The 27,768-nt window shown below is 41.6% G+C and overlaps 1 protein-coding gene across 3 annotated transcripts in view; it reads right to left on the bottom strand.

The window, feature by feature from the left end:
- The window catches only part of PDK3 (pyruvate dehydrogenase kinase, isozyme 3), a 66,931-nt gene that overhangs the window by 2,919 nt on the left and 36,244 nt on the right, over positions 1-27,768 (bottom strand). For all 3 annotated transcript variants that reach the window (XM_005861761.2, XM_005861762.2, XM_014536064.1), the window contains exons 6-10: positions 17,161-17,238; positions 7,151-7,227; positions 5,305-5,406; positions 4,781-4,891; positions 1,261-1,374 (exon numbers count right to left, since the gene is read on the bottom strand). In XM_005861761.2, coding sequence (XP_005861823.1) covers positions 1,261-1,374; positions 4,781-4,891; positions 5,305-5,406; positions 7,151-7,227; positions 17,161-17,238 — 482 coding nt within the window. The remainder of the gene's footprint in view (positions 1-1,260; positions 1,375-4,780; positions 4,892-5,304; positions 5,407-7,150; positions 7,228-17,160; positions 17,239-27,768) is intronic.

The raw sequence follows: 27,768 nt of genomic DNA, 5'->3' as shown, positions 1-27,768 counted from the left end.
CCAAAGGGCCACAGTGCCATTTGTCTCACATGAAATACAAATTCAAATTTTATATTTAAAACATTAGAAACCTTAATATATATTTTTTGAATTATATTAAAACTATACTATTCTAGTAGATTACTTAGACTGGGAGGATGAAATGAAAGCTTTTTTAAAGGAATAAAAATATTCACTCATTCAAAGCTAGTACTGACGTACACATGACCACAACAAAAAGCATTTGAATCCAGTTAATACTGCTTTGAGATACTTTGGACTATACGGTCTTAGGCCAAGCACTACTGTTCACTGGGCAACCATTCTCCCAAAGGGCTCAGAAAGAAAAAAAATTCCATACATACTAGATTTACAAACATAAAGCCATAAAGTGTTATCAAATATCACACATTCAAATGCACTGGCATCTAAGATAAACACTCCAGATACTAGTGAAGTTACGGTATAATACATTACATGTATGTTATATTTTATAACATATAGCACACTATGTGGCCGTTAAAAAGGAGCCAGTTCTATATGAACTGATAGGAAAAGATCTCCAATACATACTGGAAAGTAAAAAAATATACAGCAAAGTGCTGAAATAATCATTTGTGTGAAAAAAAATTAAATTTTTTCTAGAAGGATCCACAAGAAACTGGTACCTTTGGTTACCGCTGGGAACAGAATAGGGTGATTTTGGGCCAGTGGTGGGAGAGACTTAGTTCTCCCTTTTGTAGCATTAAAATTCTGTAATATGTACTTATATAACCTATTCAAAAAATACTTCAAATATTCTAGAGTTTAGAAGTCAAGAAAAGTATAACAGTATCAATGAATGAGAAAATCTGTGTCACAGAGAACTCTGTTATTAGATCAGCCTTTTTTAATGACTATATTATGATAACTGAGTTATTGTGGCTTTGGGAAAGCCAGCAAGTTTTTAAAGCAACAGACCAAAAGATTCCAGTTTATGATAATCTGTCTCCTGCTAGATGAGTGCTTTCAATGGATATGCAATCTTTTGAAAATCACAACTTTGAATTAAGGTTTTAAAAATCAATCATTTTACTCTTTATAGCTCCATATTTCATATTTTGCTATATCTGACTGTACACTCAAGGGTGAGGCATAACATGGTTTTCACATAAAACTTAAGTAAATCTGAGGCTGAATATAAGAGATAATAGATGCTATGGTCTATTATCTAGTAGTTATTAGAACTTACAGTTTTAAAGCGTAGATGCCTTCATACTAACAGAAAAAAAAATGCATTACCTTCAAATAAATTACAGCATCCGTACCCACTCCTTCCATAGAATACAGTTTTAGATCTCCTTGGAAATATCTAGCATACAGACGAGAAATTGGCAAGCCATAACCAAATCCAGCCTACAGGGGAAAGAAAATGAATTCCGTGAGACAGGCACACACGCCATCACGTTTGGTATGAGGATCATTCAAGATTAAAATAAATTCTTGATTCAGACTTAAAGAAAAAAAAACCAATTGATTCAACCTCTACAATGCTGTATATGCTCGCCTATGGCAAACTATTTTCACTCTACAAAAGCACTTCTCGTAGGTTTAGAAAATAATAGGAATACTGCAATTTTTGACTAGTGCTTTCTTAGCACTTGAAAGCACATTTTTAAAGCAAATCCCAATCGAGTGGGATTTGAACTGGCAACAAAACGAAACCACATCATTTCAAAGTTTCATTATCAGATTCCCTTGCTCTCTGAAGCAAAGAAATAAATTGAATAGCACAGCAGTGCAAATCTACCAGCACCAAGGCTAACACATTGAAAAGAAAATTTCCTGAGTGACTACTTCCTAAGGTTATAGGAATACTATAAGATTTGGATATATGGTAGTGCATATACTAGTATTTTTAAAGACAAGAATTCCAGTACCCACCTATATCTCTATATCCTAGAACTCTGACTGTCAGTAATAGGTTGTTGGGGGCGGGGGGTGAAGGCCTTAGGTATTAACAACAATAAAAACAACTGAGACTGAAGCTGGGGTAGAGGGAAAGCTTTAGTCCCTCTGATTAAATCCATTGCTAAGGTTAACAAAGGAGTTGGTGGGGTCATGTAAATGGGCTTTAGGCAGTTGCATGGGCTTTAGGCTCAGATACACTTAAATTGAAACTTGCTTTTTGTGCAACTCTGAGCAATTTTTCCCCAGTATATATATTTTTAAATTTCTATCATTCTATTTTTTAAATATATTTTATTGATTTTTTTACAGAGAGGAAGGGAGAGGGATAGAGAGTTAGAAACATCAATGAGAGAGAAGCATTGATCAGCTGCCTCCTGCACACCCCCTACTGGGGATGTGCCCGCAACCAAGGTACATGCCCTTGGCCGGAATCAAACCTGGGACCCTTCAGTCCGCAGGCCGACGCTCTATCCACTGAGCCAAACCAGCTAGGGCTCCCAATATATTTTTATTGATTTCAGCGAAAAGGGGAGAGGAAGAGAGAGAGAGAAACATCAGTGATGAGAGAGAATCATTGCTCAGCTGACTCCTGCACACCCCCTACTGGGGATTGAGCCCTCAACCCAGGCATGTGCCTTGACCGGGAATCAAACCGTGACCTCCTGCTTCATAGTTTGATGCTCAACCACTGAGCCACACCAGCCAGGCAACTCTGAGCAATTTACTGCACCTCTGTGAGAATGTCTTCTCATCGGAAAATGTAGTAATAAAAAAAAACAACTTAACTCATCAGACATAATAAAACTAAATGCATGGAAATTGCTATTATGGCTACTACAGAAGAGCAATTCTACTATGTTACATGGATTTCTACCATCTTCCCTAGATTTTTTCCTCAGGGGAGGGCCTAACTCAAAGGGCTGGGTATGACAGAGGAGTGTACCCCATCTTTTAAGGGCATTAAGACTGACAGAGTGCGGCCAGTAGTGAAGACAAAACAGCCACAATGGTTACTGAGATCACCACAGTCAAGAAGCCAGTGTACGCCAGCAAGAGGCCAGGAAAACAGCTTCATCCATTCCAGCAAAGCCCAGACCCTACTCTCAGGTGTGCCAGGGACCAGCCGACAATGCCTGGGGCCAACACAGGCCTGATGTGAGGAGGCAGGCAAGCCCGGAGTCCTGCGGAACACAGAGGAGGGGCCTCTAACTCAGATTTGGTGAGGTGCAGGAAAGCTTTCCCAGGGTGTCAAAAGGTCAATAGGAGCTGGCTCGGAGGGCATTTCTGAAAAACAAATGCATGTGTCACAGCACAGAGCTGGAACACAGTAACGTGTTGGGTGAGGACACTATGTTCTCTAGTAGTACACATCCGCATGCCCATTTTATTTGTTTTAATATTTTTATTGATTTTTAGAGAGAGAGAGGAAAGGAGAGGGAAGGAGGGAGAAGGAGAGAGAGAAAGAGAGAGTCAATCGGCTGCCTCCTGCACGCTCCTTCCCGGGGATCAAGCCTGCAGCCCAGGCATGTGCCCTGACTGAGAATTGAACCAGCAACCTTACGGTGCCCACCCAACTAAGCCACATCGGCCAGGGCCACACTTTAAAGCTGAGGACAGTTTACTAACTGGGAGGGATGTTAGTGGAAGCATTTCTTCACAAGGAGAGGCCATATGGTACACTGGAAAGAACACCGACATAGCCAGTGCTGTGATGAGCTCAATGACCTTGGGCGAGGTACTAAGCTTATTCTCTCATCTACAAAATGGGATGGTGCACACGCATTTTTTAAGGTCTCTTGCTTCAGGTGTTCAGTTTCATTAACAAATAACTATGACATAACAGCTATTCCCAGGATGGTATTTTGAGACCTGGAATAGACACCCCCCACCTTTTGACATTTATTTAAGTAGGTACCAGGAGCCTGGTCAAGGCAATGCCTTTCGAAATTGATTTTTCATGAATTTTCTTGAATCCAATGTAAGTGACTCCCTCTCTGTTTTCAACATGCTGAGTTAATAAACTCTGTCTTGAATAAACAATGCAAAATGTAAGATTTTATTCATGCAAATAAAATATAATCTTACGTGCTTACCAGTCAGGTAGAACTTGAAAATGAAGCTTAATTTATACCCTGAACCATTTTGCAGACTGATAGATGTTGCTGTGTTTAATGACAAAGGGTTCAATTGTTGTTTGTCAATTAGAAACACTCAGCAGGGGAAGAAAGTGTGGCCCTACCAGGATCTCAATGCTGCCATGGTAACCAGACTGTTCTCACTGCCTTAATAGGGCTGAAGGTTATTTCCAGAGTGAGACAGAAAGGGCTCTGAAAATGCATACGCCACCTATATGTTTCCTGCTTGTGCTATTTAATATAAAAAATGTAGTGTTCCTAATTTTGACATTTTAATTATATAAACAAATTTGGTGGGGAAGTTCAAGGGCCCGGGGTGATTTGGCCTCTATGGTATGCACACAAAAGTGCCAGGACCACACTACAGCCACGCATGCTGCACTGTTCCTTTGCTCACCCGCAATTGGACTTCCACCCCCTCCAGGGGTAGCTCCAGGTAGTAAATGGTGCTCCTGGAGCACCTGTAACCACAAGAAATGCCTTTTCTCTGTATTTGGGAGTAAGGCACGGAGCTCTGAGTGTGTCTCAGACACAAATTAGAGAAGAAATCTCAGTCCAAAGGCTTCACAAAGAAAGCAGCAGTGGCATAAAATTCTCCCTCCTCCAAGCCAGGCCCACACAGGGAACATTCCAATTCAATGAGGCTTATGCCCAGCCGTGGGGAGTCCCTGCCCATGTTAACGGTCTTTCCTTAAGCAGCAGTTTAAGATGCTTACCAGAGGGGCAGCTCTTGAAGGCTCCAGGCTTGGTCTAGGAGCAGTGGAATACATGTAGTTAAAAAGACGATCTATTTTTCGAAGGGGGACACCACCACCTAGGTCGCTGATCTGTAATGGAAGAGAAAGAAGAGGAGGAGGAGGTGGTGAAGGGGGGGGGAGGGAGGAGTCATTCCAGACTTAATAGGAGACAACAAGTTTATTAAATAACGCGCATATGAGATTACTCTCAAGTGTACAAGGGCTTTGAGCCCCCAATGAAATATGAACAGTGTAAAACAAAGGAGGTAGGAAAGTGTCATGGGATCCCACGGGCTTGGGTTTGAGACCCTGTTTAGCTCCCTGAAACACAGGCTGCTAATAAAGTTTAAATGAGGTAACTTAAGTCAAAGATCTAACATAGTGCTTGACGAATACCGACATTCAGCAAATGTCAGTCTTCTTCCCTTCCCTCTGATTCCACAATGTCTAGATACTATGACATGAACTGACAATTAAAGTGTATGTACAAACAAAGCAGTTACCTTAATGGACAAGTCTTCTTTACCCAGAGTGACAAGGGTTTTAACCGCTGGGTAGGCCTCTTTTCTGTCTTCATAGAGTTCAACTGTTGCTCTCATTGAGTTCTGAAATAATAAGCCCTTTTCTTTACAACCCTCACAAACCACAATTAAAAAAAAGAAACTCACATGAGCTTACTTATGCACTATTTTTTGTGGGGGGCGGGGAGTGGATAGTGGTTGCATTTATATGACATTTTTTCCCTCTAAAGAACTTAGCTCGCCGAAACCGGTTTGGCTCAGTGGATAGAGCGTCGGCCTGCAGACTGAAAGGTCCCAGGTTCGATTCCGGTCAAGGGCATGTACCTGGGTTTCGGGCACATCCCCAGTGGGAGGTGTGCAGGAGGCAGCTGATCGATGTTTCTCTCTCATCGATGTTTCTAACTCTCTCTCTCCCTTCCTCTCTGTAAAAAAATCAATAAAATATATTTTAAAAAAAAAGAACTTAGCTCAATGTGGTTCAGATCATGGAAACACTCCCTGATGCTTTGTTTTTCATCTAGTTTAAGTCCCATCTACCATACTGCACATCAATTCCCCCCCCCTTTTTTTTGTTAATCCTCACCTGAGGGAATTTTTCCATTGATATTTAGAGAGAGGGGAAGGGAGGAGAAGAGACAGAGAGAAACATCGATGTGAGAGAGACACATCGATTGGCTGCCTTCTGCATGCGCCCCAACCAGGGCCGGGGATCATGCCTGCAACCCAGGTACGTGCCCTTGACCACAATCAAACCCAGGACCCTTCCACAGGCCGACACTCTATCCACTGAGCCAAACTGGCTGGGCTTTCCTCCCTTTTTTCTTTTAGTTTGGCTTTAGGGTATTCAAGCCATTCGACTTTCAACCAAGAGGAATGTTTTCATCGTGTGGCACAAGGCCGCAGAGGCTCACTGGTGAACCTGAAATCTACTTATCAGCCTGCGGTTTCAGAGTGCCTTTCCTCTAAAAGCAGGTGGAAAACCTGCTTCCCACAGAATGAATCATTTGGTTGAAAAAAAAAAAAAAGGGGAAGACGCCAGTTAAAAAGAAGCCACAGCTGTTGAGGAGAAAGTTCACAACTGAATGCCCATCTCCACCTTTGAGTGTTGCATTAATAACAGCATCGTTTTTGGGAAGCAAATCAGCATAAGTGATTTTCAGGTGTTCAATTTAGGGTTTCGCACATAGTGGCAGAAATGAAATTTTAGCTCCAAAGCCTTGTGCCTGTAATTCTGCTACTGTAAATGCCATTAGCTACTGGTTAACAAAAGCAGCAGCTTAAGCCAGAGAGATTCTAAAGACTCTTTTATGGGGGGAGGGTCTTTTTTGGTTTAATCCTTCCATATCTTTCTCCTCTGCCTCTGTCAGATCTTCTGAATTGACTCGAATATGTAAAAGGGTTACGGTAGCTCTCAGGACTAGAACAACTACTAATGCACCAGCACAGTTAATGTTCAGAGGCGTAAATATGTGTAAAATTGTTTTTATGTTGATCTGTGTACCATCAATAAAACCTTGCCAGGTTTGGAAACTAAAAAGCATCTCTAATCTCCTAACTGAAGAAAAAACAGTATGGATTTTACATCAAATCACTAAAGTACAATTAAGCTTCAAAATCAATATATACTAATATTCACGAAGACTACACTGTACACAGCAATTTTTCAGCTCACAGTGTACAAATTATAAAACCCACAGGATATCAGAAATAGAATTTTTTAAATGGTATGCAAAACCTTTTTCTTATGCTAATGTAATGAATCCATTATGCCCTGAATCAAAGTAATTTAAAATGAAGACTTCTTCCCATGTTGTTAAATTCCACTTACCTTGAACAACTCAAATAGCATGTGAAACAGATGGGAGGGCACATAAACTACCTGAATAGGTTTGCCTGGAGCTTTGGCTGAAAACAGAGACAAAATCGTCAATGAATAAGGACCCAAACTAGAAGAAAGTAAAAAATGTTTGCATTCTATTTTCTGAGAACATAAAAAGGAACTCTACAAAAGGCTAATTTAGGTTTCCACCTCTAAAGGCAGGGCTGAGCAAATGATTTTGAAGTCCAACAAAAATTTTTTTGGCGGGGGAGGCATCCAGTTCCTTTACTTACCAGCTATGTGACCCTGGGCAAATTATTCAAATGCTTTGGAACTTAGTTGAGCAATATTGGAATATTATCACCTACATTATAATGTTCTAAGCATTACATAAGGCCACCCAAATATCACTCAGTGTTTTTTTTTTCTTTTTAACAATGTTTTTATTGATTTCAGAGTGAGGAAGGGAGAGAGAAACATCAATGGTGAGCGAGAATCATTCATCGGCTGCCTCCTGCACGCCCCCTACTGGGAATTGAGCCTGAAACCCGGGCATGTGTCCTGACCAGGAATTGAACAGGTGACCTGTCGGTGCACAGGAGGATACTCAACCAACTGAGCCACACCAGCCAGGGCTCATTCAGTGTTTTTCAAATTGGGAGACACCCACCCCTACCACTGACCCCAGTGGTCAGCAGGGGGAGTGTGAAGCCACAGAGGAAAAGGGGCACATCTTTTTGGTGAATTGGACTAAAGAGCAATGTTAAATTATGACAAACAAGGCATATTATAGAGTAGAATGTAAGGTTCACATGACTTTTCTACTAGGAGCTAACAGACAGCCCCCTGGAGATCTACAGTCCTTTCTCCTTGCATCAGTGATTTTCTGGGGAAATCTAAGAAATGCCTAATTCCATGTCAAGCACTAAGAACAGTGTGAGCTATTGAGTAGATGCTAGAAAATGTAGTCCTCGTGACCTGAAATCACTTAAGAGACTGAAACTATGTGAACTTTCTTAAGTAGACCACAGACATACCCACCCATGTTATAATTTCAACCTAACTACTTCCTCTAATAAAGTACATAATTAACAGCATAAAGTAGAGAGAACATTCGTTTGGTTCTTAGTTTACAAAGAGCTTGAACGTACATTATCCAATTGAATCCTTGTGATAATACTGTGTGCCTCATAGGGTGGGTGAAAACACAGGCTTTGCAGAGGCTACGTGACTTGCCCACCAGAACAGAAGAGGCACTAAAACTGGACACCTGAACCAAGAGCTTTTGTGATTCTAAATCCTGATAATCAGTTATTTTTTAAATTACTAAGTTAATATATACAAATGATTTTAAAATTTGTTAAAAAGAAAACAAGTCCCTCCACCCTTTCCTATCTAACCCCCCAGACTGCACCCAGAGGCAGCCAATGAACTCTTCTGTACTTTGCCTATAGATTCTAGACCGATCACTGCAGAGCACCCACAACAATGTACCAGGATAACATTTCCTTCCCTGTGAGTCCAATGACATGATCCATGCATCACTTGAAGAAGAATGTTCTCAGTCTTAAGGTGAAATGGATTCTCTTTATTGTCCTCCAACTGCTCAAAATCAGACTACCCTTTTTTAAAATATATTTTATTGATTTTTTACAGAGAGGAAGGGAGAGGGATAGAGAGTTAGAAACATTGATGAGAGAGAAACACCGATCAGCTGCCTCCTGCACACTCCCCACTGGGGATGTGCCCGCAACCAAGGTACATGCCCTTGACCGGAATCGAACCTGGGACCCTTGAGTCCGCAGGCCGTCACTCTATCCGCTGAGCCAAACCAGTTAGGGCGAGACTACCCTTTTTAAGTCGCCGAATATTTGGACCATGTCTTTCTGATACAGGCTTACCTATTTCCCAGAACTTCTAACTACTCTTCCTCTTGGGTAACTGCACAAGAAACTTATGCTTTCCTCTCCATATCACTAAAATCTTCCAGCTTTTTATTCTACTGCATGGTACCTACTCCATTCTTAAGGACTTTTCAAATTAGAATCAACTGCTTTCCAAACATGCTGCATAGCAATCATCCTCAAATCGTTTTTGATTGAAGTTCTAGAATGTTTTCGCTACTTTTTCTATCCCTAGTAAACACACCATCAAGACCGTCAGATAACCTACCTCAAAAAGGTGTGCAAGGGAGGTACATTTCTCAATCCTTAGTCCTCTGATTCACTTGATTGAAAGTTTGACTGGGTATAGAATTCTTCATTCAAAACCATTTTCTCTCAGAATTTATAAAGGGGGGCCTGACAGTGCAGCTGCTAAGTTTAAATGCCAGTCACATTGTCATTCACACTGTTGGTTTTCACCTGAGGCCTGATACGCCTTGGTTGTAATATTCTTGTTGAAGAATGAGGGACTGGATTAATCATTTCAGGTAGCTCTAACTTACACCAGCTTCCAACTAACCCCTACCCTTTCACTTCCCAGTTCAGTCCTTTGCACCTCCTGGCTCTGCTCCTGGAGTCCCTCCAGGATAACCTCTGGCAACAGGTACCATCTCTTCTGCTGCCTCCTTTGTGGCTTCTTCTGCTCGACATATTTCCCTCTGGTTACCCTATACCAGTGGTCGGCAAACTCATTAGTCAACAGAGCCAAATATCAACAGTACAACGATTGAAATTTCTTTTGAGAGCCAAATTTTTTACACTTAAACTATATAGGTAGGTACATTGTTATTAACTTAATTAGGGTACTCCTAAGGCTTAGGAAGAGCCACACTCAAGGGGCCAAAGAGCCGCATGTGGCTTGCGAGCCGCAGTTTGCCGACCACGGCCCTATGGCAAGAGGTGATATCAGTGGGCCACTGATGAACCTCCTGGTTGCTTTGCTGTTTTTGTTTGGAGTACACTAAATGTTTATTTGTAGCAAAAGGCATGACTAGCTATGTAAACAGCCTTCTGAATTCAACCTTTTTCACTCGAAATCTCAGGGAAATTAAAATGCCTTTCATAGTTTTATTGTGTGTGTTTTAGTTCAATCAACACTCTCTAGGAGCCTTCTGAAGACTTGCTCAATGACTTGGACTTTTCTTTGGGGGCAATATAGTTTACATGTCTGTCCTTCCCTTTAAAGCCATGCCAAATGTTTTGTCCATGACTCTTTTCTAATCCCGGATCCAGGAGCTTTTATGTAGTGGACTCTTAATAAACATTTGCTGACTTTTTAAAATAAGATACAAATGGAATATGAATGTTCCATCTAAGGGTACATTTTAAAAAGTCAATGGAAAAAACCGTCCAGGTTTTTCATGCTCAAGACTTAATGAAGTCTCTCTTTTGCACAGTCATTGCTCCAAATATCATTCATTAAAACAACATCTATTAAGTACCAAGAGAACTCTACATAAGATATGCAATTTTTTATTTTCAGACAATTCTCCTATAAGAATGAAAAAAATGGAAGCTACAAAGAAAAAAATGCATTCAAGGGAAAAGGGTTAATATACAAAATTTATAAAGAACTCATAAAACTCAACACCAAAAAAACAAAACAAAAAACCCATCCAATTAAAAAATGAGCAGAGGACCCAAATAAACACTTCTCCAAAGAGGACATACATATGAAAAGATGTTCACTAATCATCAGCGAAATGCAGAGCCAGTACACTCAGCGGACAGCTTCAGACCACATCGAAGCACCACCCAACCGCCTCCACAGTGACTCATTCAAAAGGCAGACTCAGTGGGCACCAGAGCCTTCCCCAGAACTTCTGCTTCCAAATTCTCCAAAGCCAGAAGAAGGGCTTGAAGTATGGAAAAACTGGGCTCAGACCAACAATGCTGAGCTAGAGACGGATGCTCAGAACAGAATGGCGCCCATTGGGAGACGCCAGCTTCTGTGATTCCAGGAAGATCTCATCTCTTCTGCTGTGGCCAAGTTGAATTATGGTCTCTGTCTAATGACACTGGAGGCTCGAAATGGAGAAGGTGAACCCTATAGGAGAATTGTCTGAAAATATTTTCCTGTGCATTCAGAAGTATCATTTTGAAAATGGATGGGTTGATGACATTTCCTCAGATCTTACGTTCGATTCACAGAGTGGCTACCTGAAGTTCTGAAGGACGTTCAGCCCCAACTAACTCTACTTGGCTATGTCCTGCCCAGCCAAGTGACTGAGGAGCCCCTTGGAACTAAGTCCTGCTCTTTGGGATGGACCCAGCACAGCTGATCCTCCACAGTGGTCGCAACCAGTCTTTGCAGCCAACTGGCCTGGGGGTAAATCCTTCCCATTGAAGAGCCAACAGCAATCAAGGCTCAACTACAACAGGATGGTGCACACAGCCTCCACATGGGGTACACCTGGAGTGCCCTGCTTGGGTGACTGGGGAGGCTGAACCACTGGACCCTACAGGACACCTACTATACAAGGCCACTCTGCCAATTCCAGGAGACAAAGCAGCTCTACCTAATACACAGAAACAAACACAGGGATGCTGCCAAAATGCGGAGGCAAAGAAACATTCCAAGATGAAGAAAAAACAAACAAAACTCCAGAAAAAGAAGACAAACAATCTACTAGATGTATAGTTAAAAACACTGGTTAGAAGGATGCTCAATTAACTTAGGGGAAGAGTAGGTGAAATTAGAACTTCAATAAAGAGATAGGAAACTAGAAAACATAAAAAATAAACAGAAATGAAGAATACATTACAGGGAATCAACAGTGAAGTCGATGAAGCAGATATTCAAATCAGAGATTTGGAAGATAAGGAAGCAGAAAACATACAATCAGAACACCAAAAAGAAAAAGAATTAAAAAAATGAGGATAGTGTAAGGAGCCTCAGAGACAACTTCAAGCATACCAACATTTGCATCATGGGGGTGCCAGAAGAAGAAGAGAGAGAGCAAGATATTGAAAACCTATTGGAAAAAATAATGACAGAAAATTTCCCCTACCTGGTGATGGAAAAAGACATACAAGTCCAGGAAGCACAGAGAGTCCCAAACAAGATGAATTCAAAGAGGCCCACACCAAGACACATCATAATTAAAATGCCAAACATTAAAGACAAAGAATCTTAAAAGCAGCAAAAGAAAAGCAGTTACCTCATAAACAATTACATAATATTGTAATAACTGTGTAGTATGGTGCCAGTTGGGGTACTGGAAATATCAGAGGGAATATCTGATTGTCTAACCACTATGCTGTATGCCCAAAATTAATACAAAATAGTATTGAATGTAAACTGTAATTAAAAATAAAATTTAAAATAAAAACAGATTTCTAAGAGGAAAAAAAAAACAGTTGTAATAAGAGATTCAAGAAGGAAAAAGAGAGAAATGGTAGCTGGGCACTTAGAGATGGTTAACCAATTCCCAAAAATCAATGCATAAGGCTATTAGAGACAATATATAGTGTACTTCAAAGGCACATTGGGGCCAAGTTCTGACTTAGGCATTTAATAGATATATTAATAGGTACTTAACCCATCTGGGCCTCAGCATCCCATTTCTGAAATGGCGCAGAACTTATCTCACTGGGTTAATATAAGGATGAAATGAGATCATGGTGATAAACTAATTTACATAGAGCCCGCCACATTGTAAGCAGTCAATAAATGCTGCCTATTCTCTTAACTAAAAATTAATTTCTACAGTATTAATGGAGTTATCAGTAATGGCTTTTTGACTGCTGCATAGAACCATTTGCCTGAAAATATCCACAGAAGTACCCAATATTGAGAAACTAGAGGTCAACTATCCCAGGGTAGATACATAACCTTTCTATGAAACCTCTTATAACAAAATAGATAGCATGAGTTGAAATTTTTGTTTCCCACCAAATCTAAAGCTATCAACCTCCTGAGAGGAAAGACTAATCTAGAAATGAAAAATTCAAGTCATAACCATATAAGTCTTACCTTTCCCAAGTCAATCCTGAATTCTAGTAGCCACCCTTTTAAAAATATCCAGTATACCTGGCAGGTATGGTTCAGTGGTTGAGTGTCAACCTATGAACCAGAAGGACACGGGTTGTGGGCTCGATCCCCAGCGTGGGGCGTACAGGAGGCAGCCGATCAATGATTCTCTCTCATCATTGATGTTTTTCTCTCCCCCCCCCTTTCCTCTCTGAAATCAATAAAAATATATTTTATAAAAAATAAAAATACCCAGTATGTGCCTGGTGCTGTATTTGAGATCCCAGTAACATTATCCTTTCACCAGAGGCCTGGTGCACGAGATTCATGCACTCGGGAGGGTGGGGGGGGTCCCTCAGCCCAGCCTGCACCCTCTCACAGTCCAGGAGCCCTTGGGGGATGTCTGACTGACAGCTTAGGCTCGCTCCCTGTAAGTCCGACAGCCTTGGCGCTGCCGTGGAGGCGGGAGAGGCTCCTGCCACCGCCACTGCGCTCACCAGCCGTGATCCTGGCTTCTAGCTGAGGGGAGCTCCCTCTATGGGAGCGCACTGACCACCAGGGGGCAGCTCCTGCGTTGAGCATCTTCCCCCTGGTGGTCAATGCACGTCATAGTGACCGGTAGTTCCACTGTTTGGTTGACTTGCGTATTAGCCTTTTATTATATAGGATTGCCCCCACAGGGTGAGCGTATGGATGAAGAAGTTGGGTGTCAGGCAGGAAGTGACTTGTCTAAGGCCCACATCTAAGTGTTCAAATACACATTTCTACTGCCTGGTTAAGCTACGGAGTTCCCATCTTCCCCCTAAGCCCTGCTGCCTTACCATATGGATTCAGAAAAGGTCAATTAGAAATGTTTATTTGCTTAATGTTTTGGCAACTGATTTCTCAAGAGAAATGAGGACAAGTGTGATGAAATAGCTACTTGTCATTGGAGGAACCCACATGGGTTGCCACAAGTGGCCAGTCAGAAAGATCTGAGGTAAATAAAGCTGTTAAATGTGTTACAGAAAGGATAATAAAGGAAGTTTACTATAACTGGCCCCCAATATTCCGAATTCTAGTGAGGACTGGTAAATACTGTGGTGTTCACACAGTATGTGTCCTACATAATCCTATTTACCACTTTCTCAGGGGTTTACATTGGAAAAGAAAAGAGTTCAGGGGAAAAAAAGGTGGTGTGTCAAACTAGCCAAACTTACATTCTCAGGTAGCAATGGACTGTTTTTTTGGGTTAAATGGCAGCCTTACTCGTCTGAAATGCAGAGCGAGGGCAGCAAGCATGTCCCTATTGTTAAAGGTACCCGTTGGGCAATGGGAGCATCCTGAAAGGCAATGCTATGCTGGTTCACACAGGCTCTGAAAATAAATCCATTAAGTATCTGGATCTGATCTGACCGCTCCCTGAAAACAGTCAGCCATCATGTTGTGGGAGACACACGCACTCTCTCTCATTCTGCAGTGATAGTGTCTACTTACGGTGTTCAGGGCCAACCTCCAACCTGCATCTCTAACACAGAACTTACTAGAGACAAAGCAGAGTCTTTAACTGCGCTCGCAAAGAGCTTTGACATTTAAGAAATCATAAATATAAATCATAAATACATTACCTGAAAGCACGAGGAAACTAGAGGCTGCCTCTAACCACCAGCATTCATTTATCTTAGTAGTGATGAAAAAGGGCTTAAAAAGTCATGCATGAGACAATGACAAAAGTAGTCATACAGCTCTGCTCCTGGCGGGGTGTGCTGCCCAGTGTGACCACCTCACTGGGAAGGAGCGGCTGACACAGCTGCACCTGGGAATCAGCAAGAACAGGCTTGCTGCTCTGGCCTACAGTGAGTGAGGCTGCTATTCATGCCGAAGAGCATCTGGTTACTACCTGTGAATGTAAGTTCCATGTTTGACAAACAGAAAGCTGGACAGTGAGGTCAGGCCCCGAATAGCCAGGAGGAAGAGAGAGAGAATATTCTGATGCTTCTACTCAGGAATACTCCAGGCAAGTCCATTAGGTTCTCATAGTATATTGATTCAAAACATTGGCACAACTCAGAGGACCCAACGGACTTTGAAAGCAGCTTTGATTCCATACTTTCTAGTAAAATGGAAGGGCCAATGTCTTACAACAGCAGCCTGAAGTCTTTCACATTTTAATCTCTCTCTCTCTCTCTCTCTCTCTCTCTCTCTCTCTCTCTCTATATATTTAATTTATTATCTAAAGTTTTACATATGTCTCCTTTTTCCCCCGATTGACCCCCCGCTCCCCAGCCATTCCCACCCCGGGCAAGCCCCCACCGCCCCAGTGTCTGTGTCCATTGGTTATGCTAATATGCATGCATAGTCCTCCTTTGGTTGATCCCTAACCTACCTACCTCCCCTGCCATTTGTCTCTGGATCTATTTTTGTTCACCAAATTATGTTCATTATATCCCACATATGAGTGAGATCATGTGATAAGTGAAATGCAGTTCTGATATATTTTAAGAGGGAATTTGGTTTATCTTTTTAAAAATATATTTTTATTGATTTCAGAGAGGAAGGGAGAGAGACTGGGAGGTAAAAACATCAATGATGAGAGAGAATCATTGATCAGTTGCCTCCTGCACGTCCCACACGGGGGATCAAGCCCTCAACCCGGGCATGTGCCCTCACTAGGAATCAAACCGTGACCTCCTGGCTCGTAAGTCGACGCTCAACCACTAAGCCATGCCGGCTGGGCTTATCTTTAATTGTAAATGCTTATACCCTAAGACTCAGTCATTCCACTTCTAGGAATCTAATGTACAGAAATACTTCCACACGTTCACAAATTTTCCCAACCCTCCAAACACAGACACGTACACACACACACACACACACACACACACCCCTTCATTGGGAAATCATTAAATAAATTATGGCAATCTACACTATGGATAATCTCTAAATGACAATACACGCAAAGATCTTCAAAGCAAAGTGAAAAAAACATCATAGAACATGAGTATTTCCAACCCCATTTATGTAAAAAATGAAGCTCTGTATGGGACTGAGAGAGCAGTGGAGACTCACTTTTACTCTATATTTCTGCATTGTTTGTATTTTTACAATGAGTATGTCTTTTTTTGGTAACTTACAAATTTAAAAAAAAATTAACATGGAAATATAGACTCATACGATTAATAGAAAAGTCAGCTATAACCCTACTCTCCACACGGAGTTGTTTCTCCCTAGGTGCTAGAAATCCTTCAAAATATTTTCCAGTGAACTTTTTCTGATTACTTTATTCAACTTTTAGAATTAAACCATTAAAAGAACCACAGACAGACATTAGAATAACTGATTACAAACTTTTATAGCGTGTGTTTAAAAGATTCTTTTAAAGCATTATTTTAAAGGGCTGCATAGTATTCTATCTTATGAGTGAACCACAATGTTAATGTCTTGTGTTGTAGAAAACGTGGATCTTCTCATTTTTCTCTATAAGGAAACCACTGTGCTCACCATTCTTGTACATACAACTGTGCATATCTACATTTTCTATATTTTCTTATAATACCCTTTCTGAAGTTTAATTCACTGGGCCAAAGAATAAGACTATTACTAATTTACTGGGTCAAAGAGAAAGAATATTGGTGGCATTTTTTGAGAAAGGCTGGACCAATTTAAACTTATACCAGAAATGTATAAGTGTTGGTAAGAAAGTATTTTTCTGAGCAATAATTCGAGGCAATAAAATGTTTCAATCATTGCCATTTTGAAAGACAAAAATGGCATTTCTCTTTGGTTTTGTTTGTACTTCTTTGTTTAATAAAGTTAAACACTTTCCCACAGGTTTATTGCTTGTTTGCATTTACTATTTTGAGAATTGCCTATTTATACCTTTGTGCATTTTCTACTGGATTATTTCTGTGCCACGAACTTTGAGTTTTAATAGATTAGACATTCCTGTACAAAAACTCCTGACAACAATATACCTAGTTGACCACAGATATAGAAAAGGTTTTAAAAAATATAGAAAAGATTTTTTAAATCAGCAAAACTTTAGGATCTCGCTTAAATATAGCTTAGGAGTAATCAGATTTGGGTCAACTTCTTTGTACTTAAGGTTAAAATTATTCTTTTACCATTGAATTCTTCAATTTCCAACTCAGGAGCTACCATGTAATACTGTTCACATAACATCTTGGCGGTTTCATACGCATCTGCAAAGAAAGAAAAAAAGTTTAGCTGCTGCACTAATAACACAGGCACAAGTAGATGATTGATAGATAGATAGATAGATAGATAGATAGATAGATAGATAGATAGACAGATATAATAGATAAGCAAACAAGGACAATTTCTAACTTGATGAATTTTTAATTAATTAACTACTTCCTTTTTTAAAAATAGCCTTTGTGGCTTGCCCATCTGGTGTGGCTCAGTGATTGAGCTTTGACCTATGAACCAGGTGGTCATGGTTCGATTCCTGGTCAGGGCACATGCCTGGATTACGGGCTTGATCCCCAGTGGGGACCGTGCAGGAGGCAGCCAATCAACGATTCTCTCCCATCACTGATGTTTCTGTCTCTCTCTCCCTCGCCCTTCCTCTATGAAATCAATAAAAAAAATTGTAAAGCCCTATAGAGTTTAAATATGTTAAAACTTGACATATCAACCTAAAATAATACAAAGATAAGATTCAGGTGTGTTCCAACTGTAAGTTTTGGTTCATTGACCTCATATTGCTAGCAAATTAAAATTGTATATATTATTTGACCTCGGAATAAAAATTCTGATTACTTTATTCAACTTTTAGAATTAAACCATTAAAAGAACCACAGACAGAGACATTAGAATAACTGACAAAATGAAATAATGAGGAAATGTTAGTAAGAGGAGAGGAAAAAAAGAGTTGATCACTGTGAAAACAAACATTAAAGTAGGACTTAATTGAAACCCTAAAAAATTAAAATACAGAATTATATTAAATTTGCAGGGTTTTTTTTCCTAGGGTATAATAAACCTCATTAAATATCTGTAAAGTACTTTTGTAAAAAGAAATCAAGATGCACTCTTTCTGCTTTGGCTATAGCACCAAACAATGCTACATCTCCACCTAGTGACACAATAGCACAAAGCCAACCAAGAACCTCCAAGGCTACTTTATTTAAACCAACAAATCCTAAAAATCTCAAAATGATGCTCTGCTATCCATACACAAAGCCAATACATCTGCTCAAAACAACTCCTCCAAGTATATAACACCTTTAAAGGTGTTTTGACATCATTCTTCCATTCACCATAAAAGAAAAAGTGCCCACTAACTGCGATATCGCCTCACGGCATTTGCTTGCCCAATGGCATGAGCGTATAATGGTATTATTAAGAAAAGGTATTACACAAATGCAACATGCAGAAGAGATGGCAGAACCCAGATAGAAGCCATCAACTTGGGACCCAAAGACCCAGTGTGTTTCCTAAAACCACATGTGAATAAGAATTTGTAAAGCATCATGACAAATTATGGTGTATCAGTGCTGTAATTAAAAATCACATAATGATGCTTGAAAAACTCAAACCACCACAATGAGACTCACATACACCAGCCAGTCAAGTATTTGGGGGATAGTAATGGTAAAATCTACATTCATATACATCTTTAGAAATTCCCATAGCACATCATCATGCCTTGGACACGATACACAGCTAGCAAGCATTTGCTAAATGGAACAATCTTCTTGCCCATGAGAAAGTTCTCAAGGAGAAATATTCTTTTTCTTAAAATCCTTACCGGAGCCGAGACCGGTTTGGCTAGCATCGGCCTGGGGACTGGGAGGTCCCGGGTTCGGTTCCGGTCAGGGGCATGTGCCTGGGTTGCGGGCACATCCCCAGTGGGAGATGTGCAGGAGGCGGCTGATCGATGTTTCTCTCTCATCGATGTTTCTAACTCTCTGTCTCTCTCCCTTCCTCTCTGTGGAAAATCAATGGGATATATTTTTTTAAAAAATCCTTACCAGAGGATATGCTTTTTTAAAAACTGATTTTTAGAGAGAGGGGAGGGAGGGAAGGAGGGAGGGAGGGAAGAGAGTAACATAGATCAGTTGCCTCCTGTATGCACCGGACCAGGGATTGAACCCACAACCTAGGTATGTGCCCTAATTGAAATCAAACCCACAACCTTTTGGTGCATGGGATGATGCTCCAACCAGCTGAGCCACCCGGCCAGGGCAAGAAATGTTCTTTTTGGTCAGACTGGGAACTAGAGACCTTGCGTGGTTCCCAAACCTCATTGTATGTGGAATTCACTACCAAGTTTTTTTTTAATGCAGATTATAAAATGAGCCCCTAGAGATACTGATGCAGTAGGTCTGTGTTGAGGCCTGGGAATCTATATTTTAAAAAGCTTAGCAAGTAATTCTGAAGAGAAGTTAGATTTGAAGACCACTTGCCGGGAAAGCCAAGGCTGGGCCATGTTAATTCAGTCACTGTCTCTCCCAGGACATGAATGATCATGGGGTTTTGGGGTGTATACAACACACATGTACTCAAACTTCTATTTCACTTCTATTTAAGTGAACTAACATAAAAATGTAAAAACTTTAAACATCACCCACATAACCAAAATTCAACTACTGGCTTATAATTTCATGTCTTTCATTCTGGGGTAGAATGCAAGTTCTACTTATAACAAGCTTTCAAATAAGACTTTTCTAATTTTAATTAGAAACCAACATTTTAAATATGATAACTTACCAAATTACTTTTATCTGCAATACATCTGAGCAAGTAATTACCACCAATCTTTTTTAAAAATTTTTTTAAATTGATTTCAGAGAGCAAGGGAGAGGGAGAGCGAACTAGAAACATCAATGAGGGAGAATCATTGATCGGCTGCCTCCTGCACACCCCCTATTGGGGACTGAGCCTGAAACCCAGGCATGTGCCCTGACTGAGGAATCAAACCCGTGACCTCTTGGTTCATAGGTCAACGCTTAACCACTGAACAACACCGGCCAGGCTCCAAACAATCTTTAAAAGGAAATTATTATCACTTCCACTAAACATAAATGCTATTCATTGTTTTAAGGATCAGTTTTCAAGAACAATAAGATAATGATCATAAAGTAACTAACAAAACTGTTGGTGTGGCACATACATACACCCCCCAGGCTAGAACACTCAACCTGTAAACACGCAAGACTGATTATTTATTTAAAAGGCCAAGTCATAAAGAGCAGGGTGAAGGTTCACTGAGCAACTAGCTGAACAGATCCAACCTAGCCCAGAATTTAAGAAAAGCACACAGGAAAATTTAATACATTATGGAGGTTATTTTATTAATTTTCGTTAATCCTCACCGAGGATATTTTTCCATTAATTTTTAGAGAGAGTGGAATGGAGGGGGAGAGACAGAGAGAGAGAGAAACATCTATGTGAGAGAGACACACTGATTGGTTGCCTCCAGCACACATTCGCAGGGCCTGGGATGAGCCTGCAACCGAGGTACGTGCCCTTGACCAGAAGTAAACCCGGGTCCCTTCAGTCCATGGGCTGACACTTTATCCACTGAGCCAAACCGGCTAGGGCTATTTTATTAATTTTTTATTAGAAGATTTGCCTATTCAAAATTCACCATAGAACTCTGCTATCAAATATTGGCCTCTGTTGTGAATACACATAATCATTTGTTTATAAATGTCTTAGAAGAGGCAGGGCAAGGATGAATTTGAGTGGGTGCTGAAATAAACACATGAAGGTGCCAAAGTCCCTAACAGGTTTAATAGGATATAGAAAACCATGAAGCTCAAGTTTAAGAAGCCACTGCCAGAACAAGGTAATGCACATGGCCACAAAGCATTGCAAAGTCATAGAGATGCTGCTTTTTAAGAAACCCTTGTAAGTTACAAAGCAATTCCAATAAGGTATGTCTACCATCATCCTTTCACCCAAAATGCATCCCAAGCGAGAACCACCAGGTATTTGTAAGTACCAGACCCTTTCTCACACTCCAAACCACAGCTGATTGGAGATGTGGGGGGGCAGAGCATCTAACGAAAGGGCAACCAATCTACAGGCTGAGCAAAATCCTACAACCTGTGGTTGTGGGCAGAAAGATAGGTTGAGGCAATGAACTTCATCTTTTGAGAATTTCAGATCAAGACTCGGGCAGCGCAGAAGACAAAAAGAAACTCTGAGAGTTATCATCATCTAGAAGGCCATCATTGCCCTAAACAAGTCTGCCAGTCTACAGACAAGAGAGAAAGGCAGAGGGGCTAAGATTTGGCCACCCCAGTTACAAAGACACACAGAAAACAGCCTTGTTTTCTGTTTCCCAGTTCCAATGTCTATAGCTCCGCCTGTGAAGTGCTTCCTGTCCTTGGATTTTCATGGGATCTACTAGGTTCTTTATATAAATCTGTTTCTTGAACTAGTGTGAGTGGGTCTCTGTTATTCGCAAACTGAAGAGCCCCACGTGAGAGCGCAAGACATTATTTCCGAACCAAAATAATGACACACTTTCAGGATGCCATTTGTACGCCATTATGCTAAGCCTAGTGGCTATAGGAACAACACAGGCAGGCTAACATCGCTGCGAGAGGTGACTTTTGTACCAAGTATTTAAGTTTGTACCTTTAAAATTATCTTCCCACAGGATTTTCCATTCTCTTTCCTGGTTTCTCACAAAGAAAGGAGGAAAGGGTCACAATGGAAGGAACCTCCCAGAAACTGCTTTACAATACTAATTCTAGCATTCACTACCTCGAGTCTATAATTTGCAGATGTGTAAAGGTAGATATTAATGTGCTAAATAAGCGACAAGGAGACATGCTTCAGTGTTCCGCACATTCAATTAATGTTGTGCGTGATGCACCCCACTTTTATACATTTATACAACTGGCTAGTCAAAAATAAAAATATTGTCCCTACTCTTCCACATAAAAGTTTTCTCTAGTCTGTCTCAAAAGATTTAAGCATGTAATCATTGTTAGTTCATTAAGGCTTCCTAAGGCTATAAAACATGTGTGCATGCATAGGCAAGCACGGCGCACCTCACACACACACACACACACACACACACACACACACACAAACATCTGGATCTGGGCTGGACATCTGACCGGCCTAAACCAGGATCTTTCCAGCTGAGAAAATCAATGGTAGAGCTGTCATTAAAACCCAGAAGCCCAACTCCCTCTACATCAAGCTTCCTAAAACAAAAGGAAGGGAAACAATATTAGAGATAGAGATGCCAAGTTAGAAGATTAACTGAGAAATCTCAGAGCATATGAGAAGGTAAAAACCTAGTGAAAAATACCAACTACTCTAAAAAGAGGAACGGAGTGGTTAAGACTTCACTAAGAGGCCAAGGAAACTGACACACACTTGTGGGTACTGGGAAGAAAAGCTGGCCCTAGCCAGTGGATAGAGCATCAGTGTGTGGACTGAAGGGTCCCAGGTTCGATTCTGGCCAAGGGCACATGCCCTGGTTGCAAGCTTGATCCCCAGTAGGGGGCATGCAGGAGGCAGCCGATCCATGATTCTCTCTCATCATTGATGTCTCAATCTCTCTCTCCCTCTCCCTTCCCCGAGGAGGAAGAGGAAGAGGAAGAGGAAGAGGAAGAGGAAGAGGAAGAGGAAGAGGAAGAGGAAGAGGAAGAGGAGGAGGAAGAGGAGGAGGAGGAGAAGGAAAGAACTGGAGAGGCCGGGGCACTCTGAGCCCTTCTGGGTGTTGCTCCTGGAACCTTTGGGGTGGATACTCAGTACTTTTTTGCTAGAAGAAATGGAAGAATTGCCCTGACTGGTTTGGCTCAGTGGATAGAGCGTCGGCCTGTGGACTGAAGAGTCCCAGGTTTGATTCCGGTCAAGGACATGTACCTTGGTTGTGGGCACATCCCCAGTAGGGGGTGTGCAGGAGGCAGCTGGATCGATGTTTCTTTCTCATCGATGTTTCTAACTCTCTATCTCTCTTCCTCTCCCTTCATCTCTGTAAAAAATCAATAAAATATATATTTTTTAAAAAAAGAAATGGAAGAATTTCCAGGCATTTTTACCACTGGTGCTCTCTGCCTTGTTTGTCCTCTCACAGTCTTATTTTAAGCCAGAAAGAGTGTCTATTCGGGTATTTTGACACTCACAAAATTAATTAAGATTTTTCATGCCCATGGGGAATGAAATAGAAAACTGTTAACATTTGCTTCAGTCTACAGGGAGAAGAGAGACAGACCTTCAGGGTTCCTGCTAGGTGGCCCAGCCCGTTTTGCCATGGCAGAAAAGGTAACTGATTTGAGATCCCATTGAAGAATAAAGGTTGTATACACCTGGCTGGAAAAATCATTTGACTCTAGAGATTCTTGTATTGCAGATCAGACATAGGAAGGATTCCAACAATACTGATACAGAGGGCAGAATAGAGGCTCCTATCGCCAGGTACTGAATTCACCCAGGAAGGCCATGTATGATGGACATGAGTGCTAGAGATGGGGAAATACACAAAGACTATGGATTTCGTAGAGACAAAGATTACTTACATCATTCCCAGTTTTATATCAATCTGTAAATTTAGTATGAATTCAAATGTATAAAGCAATGGGTTATAAAAACAGGTCATTTTTATTCTCTTCTCTCTTGTCTTTTCTATTGTCTTCAATGAGCAATTTTTTTATTATTTTGGTAACATAGGATTAGTCTTCTTCACTGACTCAACTGGGAACAGGAATTGGATGATTGACAAAAACGTTGGCTAAAGTGGGAAACCATAAAATATGACTACTATCATAAACATGACTTAAAATGCACATGTAAATACACCATTTATTCCTCTACCCATCTTTTCATATAAGGCTAAAACCTCTTCTTTGAATATGGATGGGTTAGGGTTCTAGCTCATCTATCTTAGATTAAAAAATACCGCATACATCTATGAATATTCCAATTTCCATGTCTTTTTTGTTGTTGCTAATCCTCACCTGAGGATAGTTTTTCCATTGATTCTTTTTTTAGAGAAAGTGGAAGGGAAGGGGAGACAGAAAGAGAGAAACATCAATGTGAGAGAGACACATAAACTGGTTGCCTCCCGCACGTGCCCTGACCAGGGGTGGGGATCGAACCTGCAACCGAGGTACACGTCCTTCACCAGAATCAAACCTGTGACCCTTCAGTCCATGGACCAACACTCTAACCACTGAGCCAAACCAGCTAGGGTAAGTTTACACAATCCTATATAATAAAAGGCTAATATGCAAATAGACCAAACAGCAGAATAACTGAACAGCTGAACAACCGGTTGCTATGACATGCGCTGACCACCAGGGGGCGCACGCGGACCATGACAAGCATTGGGTGTGGCAGGATGGTGGAGCAGGTGAGCAGGGGTGCCAGAGCAAGGCGGAGCACCAGTTGCTGTCATCAGGGCGAGCCTCTGGTGGTTACTGAAAATTCTTTGCTCCCATGCTGCAGTCCCACCCGGCGTTCACAGCCGCTGCCAGTCCCGATTGCTCGTCGCCATCAGTGGGTGCAAGCAGCGGCTGCTGGCTCCGATCGCCCCCGAGGGCTTCTCCATCTCCCCCTGCTCCTGAAGGGTAATCGGGGCAGCAGCTGCCACTCGCACCCACTGACCACGCCAGCCCTGCTCGCACCCACTGACCACGCCAGCCCTGCTTGCACCCGCTGCTGGTGGCCCCAATGCGCTGGCCCCACTCGCACCCGCTGCTGGCCCAGCCCCAATCACTCCGAGTCATCAGCGGGTGCGAATGGGGCTGGCGCTGTCAGCAGTGGGAGCTGCGGTGGTGGGAGCAGGGCTGCAGGCAGACAGGGGACCAGAGGCTGCGGCGGGAGGGGCCAGGGGGGGGCATGGAGGATGGGCCGAGACCCGCCCCTGTGCCCACCGCAGCCCACAGTTCTCTTTCAGGGTGCACGAATTCGTGCACTGGGCCCCTAGTATTTTAATCAATTATGTAATCACGACAGGTGGTATAACTTATACCAATGGTTTGAGGACAAATAAGTGACCTCTAAACATAGATGGGACACAACAGCATCCAAGAAAGTATGTACAAGCCAGTGCACCTAGTGTGCTGCGGGTATCAGTAGGTGTGACTTATGAAGGGAATGAAGGGTGGCAGAGAAGTTGACTGCATGGATGCTGCTTGCTATGTTTACACATTTTGAGACTCTGAAACCACCCTCCACTGCTGTTTTCCTTAAGGGAAGAGGCTGTTGAGAAATGAAAAGCATGGTTTGAAAGAGGCAGTGGGGAGCAGGGGACATGCCAGTCCCCCCTTCCTCCATGAGTGTGGGGGTAGGAGTGTGCATACATATGCATGTGTTGAGGGAAGTAGCATTCTGAGTGGCAGAGGGACCTGGAGGTGTCTTTTATTGGACATAGTCTCGCCAGGAAGCCAGACTTCAAGCTATGCCAAACAGCCTGACCAGCATGGCTCAGTGGTTAAGCATCAATCTATGACTCATGCCCAGGTTTCGGGCTTGATCCCCAGTGTGGGGCGTGCAGGAGGCAGTTGATCAATGATCCTCTCTCATCACTGATGTTTCTACCTCTCTCCCTTCCTCTCTGAAATCAACAAAAATATATATATTTTTAAAAAGTTATGCCAAACAAGTGGCAGAAATGATGAAGTGAGAGGGTGGAGTAAATTTTGTTCACTATGCAATAGTGGTCTCACTGGGTGAAAACTCAAAAGGGTCAAGAGAAAGAGTGAAGATAAGGCTGTGAGCCAGCACAGGAAGAGGGAGGGGAAAGGGGACCTGGCCCGCGGTCAAAATCATGACTACACAGGACAAAGGAAGCAGGAAGCTGTGAGGCAGGCTGTAGACATGAACTCTTGGTTTCTTTTTTTCAAATATTGACTGAACTGTTTTGCACGTGATCTTCAGCTGGATTTTGGTACAAAATCTCTGTCCCTAAGAGGAGTGATGCACACGTGGGTGAGAGTAATTGCAGACCTCTCGAACTTTACACCCCAGTTAGAGAGATCAACAGAAGTACAGCTGTCAAGGCCGGGTAGTTGGTAATAAGTCCAGTAAGAGCAGTACAGATAACAAGCGCTGCAAAACAAGATTCTTTTGACCTTGAGAAGCAAGTTGAAGCAGGTTCCTCCTCACCCTCTCCAACGCCTCTGACTCACTTTAGCACTGCTCATTCCTCTGCTATACAGAAGGGCTAACAGTTGCCTAGAACTCCCTGTCGCTTACCTAGTTGTACTGATTCATGGTTAAAACCTCCCTAAAAACTGCCCCGCCAGCATGGCTCAGTGGTTGAATGCCGACCTATGAACTAGGAGGTCACGGTTTGATTCCCGGTCAGGGCACATGCCTGGGTTGGGGACTCGATCCCAGCTGAGGGGGGTGCAGGAGGCAGCCAATCAATGATTCTCTCTCATCAGTGATTTTCTCTCTCTCTCTCCCTCACCCTTCCTCTCTAAAATCAATAAATACATTTTTTAAACTTAAAAAAGACCCTAAAACCTCCCTAAAAACTAATGAAAGACCTTATTTGTGAAGAAATAGTGATCGCAGAATAAAGAATCCATTATTAGCTTCACCAGTGTTCAACACATGCCAAATCTTTCTCACTACCCTCCCTCCGTATAATTTAAAGTAAATCCCACGTGTCATTTTATGTCATGCATAATATTTTGAAATAGTCCTTTCAAAGCTAGGACTCCTTTAAAAAAAAACACACAATACCAATATCACACCTACACAAATGAACAATCTTTCTTGAATGTCAAATATCCAGTTGTCTTATAAATGTCCTAAATGAGTTCTAAAAATATTTTAGACTTTATGCCCAAAACAAATGTAAAGGCACCAATGTGTTATATGATCAGTGGTATAAATGAGAAGCCACACGATTTGTGTGAAGGCCAAGGACTTCTGCTATAAACTTGTGTACAGCGCTGACTGGGTGCTAGCACTGCTTTAGGTGCTCTGCATATAGTAACTCATTTAACTCTATGATACAGGTGAATGTACCATTTTATAGATGAAGAAACTGAGGCCCAAAGAGTTTACATAACATGTCCAAAGTCGCTCAGCTAACCCAAATGTCCATCAGCCGGTGAATAAACAAAATGTGGTTTATCCGTTCAACTGAGTATTACTGGGCTATAAAAATGAATGAAGTACTAATGCCTGCAACAACATGGATGATCCTTGAAAACACTATGTTAAGTGAAAGAAGCCAGGCGCAAAAGACCACATGTTGTATGATTCCATTCACATGCAATGTCCCGAATAAGCAGAAAGTAGATTAGTGGTTGCCTAGTCCTGGGAAGAGGGGTAGTGGGGATTGACTGCTAAGGGTATGGGGTTTCTTTCGGGAGTGATGAAAATGTTCTAAAATTGAACTGTGGCACTGGCTGTACAACTATGTGAATATCCTTAAAAAAAACCACACTGAATTGTACACTTTAAGTGGGTGAATTATATAGTATGTATATGAATTATATCTCAATAAAGCTGTTTTTAAAGAATCATCAAAGAGTTTCAAATTTATCAAACCAAGAAATACTTATTGACCATCTAACAGGCATATACTAAGTTCCATGTAAGTTACAAAACAAGTTTAAGACACATACCCTGACCTCAAATTGCTTGCAGTTCAAGAGAAAAGGTACACACGCAGCGTATAATAATGCACTTTTGCATTATGAATGCACACCTTTTTTCGTAAGGGCAGTCAACTATCCGAACCTGGCTTTCTGATTCATAAAAGACATTGTGCTACGGTC

The sequence above is a fragment of the Myotis brandtii genome, unplaced genomic scaffold (genome assembly GCF_000412655.1).
Source record: "Myotis brandtii unplaced genomic scaffold, ASM41265v1 scaffold156, whole genome shotgun sequence".
In the NCBI taxonomy this organism is placed as follows: Eukaryota; Metazoa; Chordata; class Mammalia; order Chiroptera; family Vespertilionidae; genus Myotis; species Myotis brandtii.
This window is presented reverse-complemented; position numbering and strand designations above follow the sequence as displayed.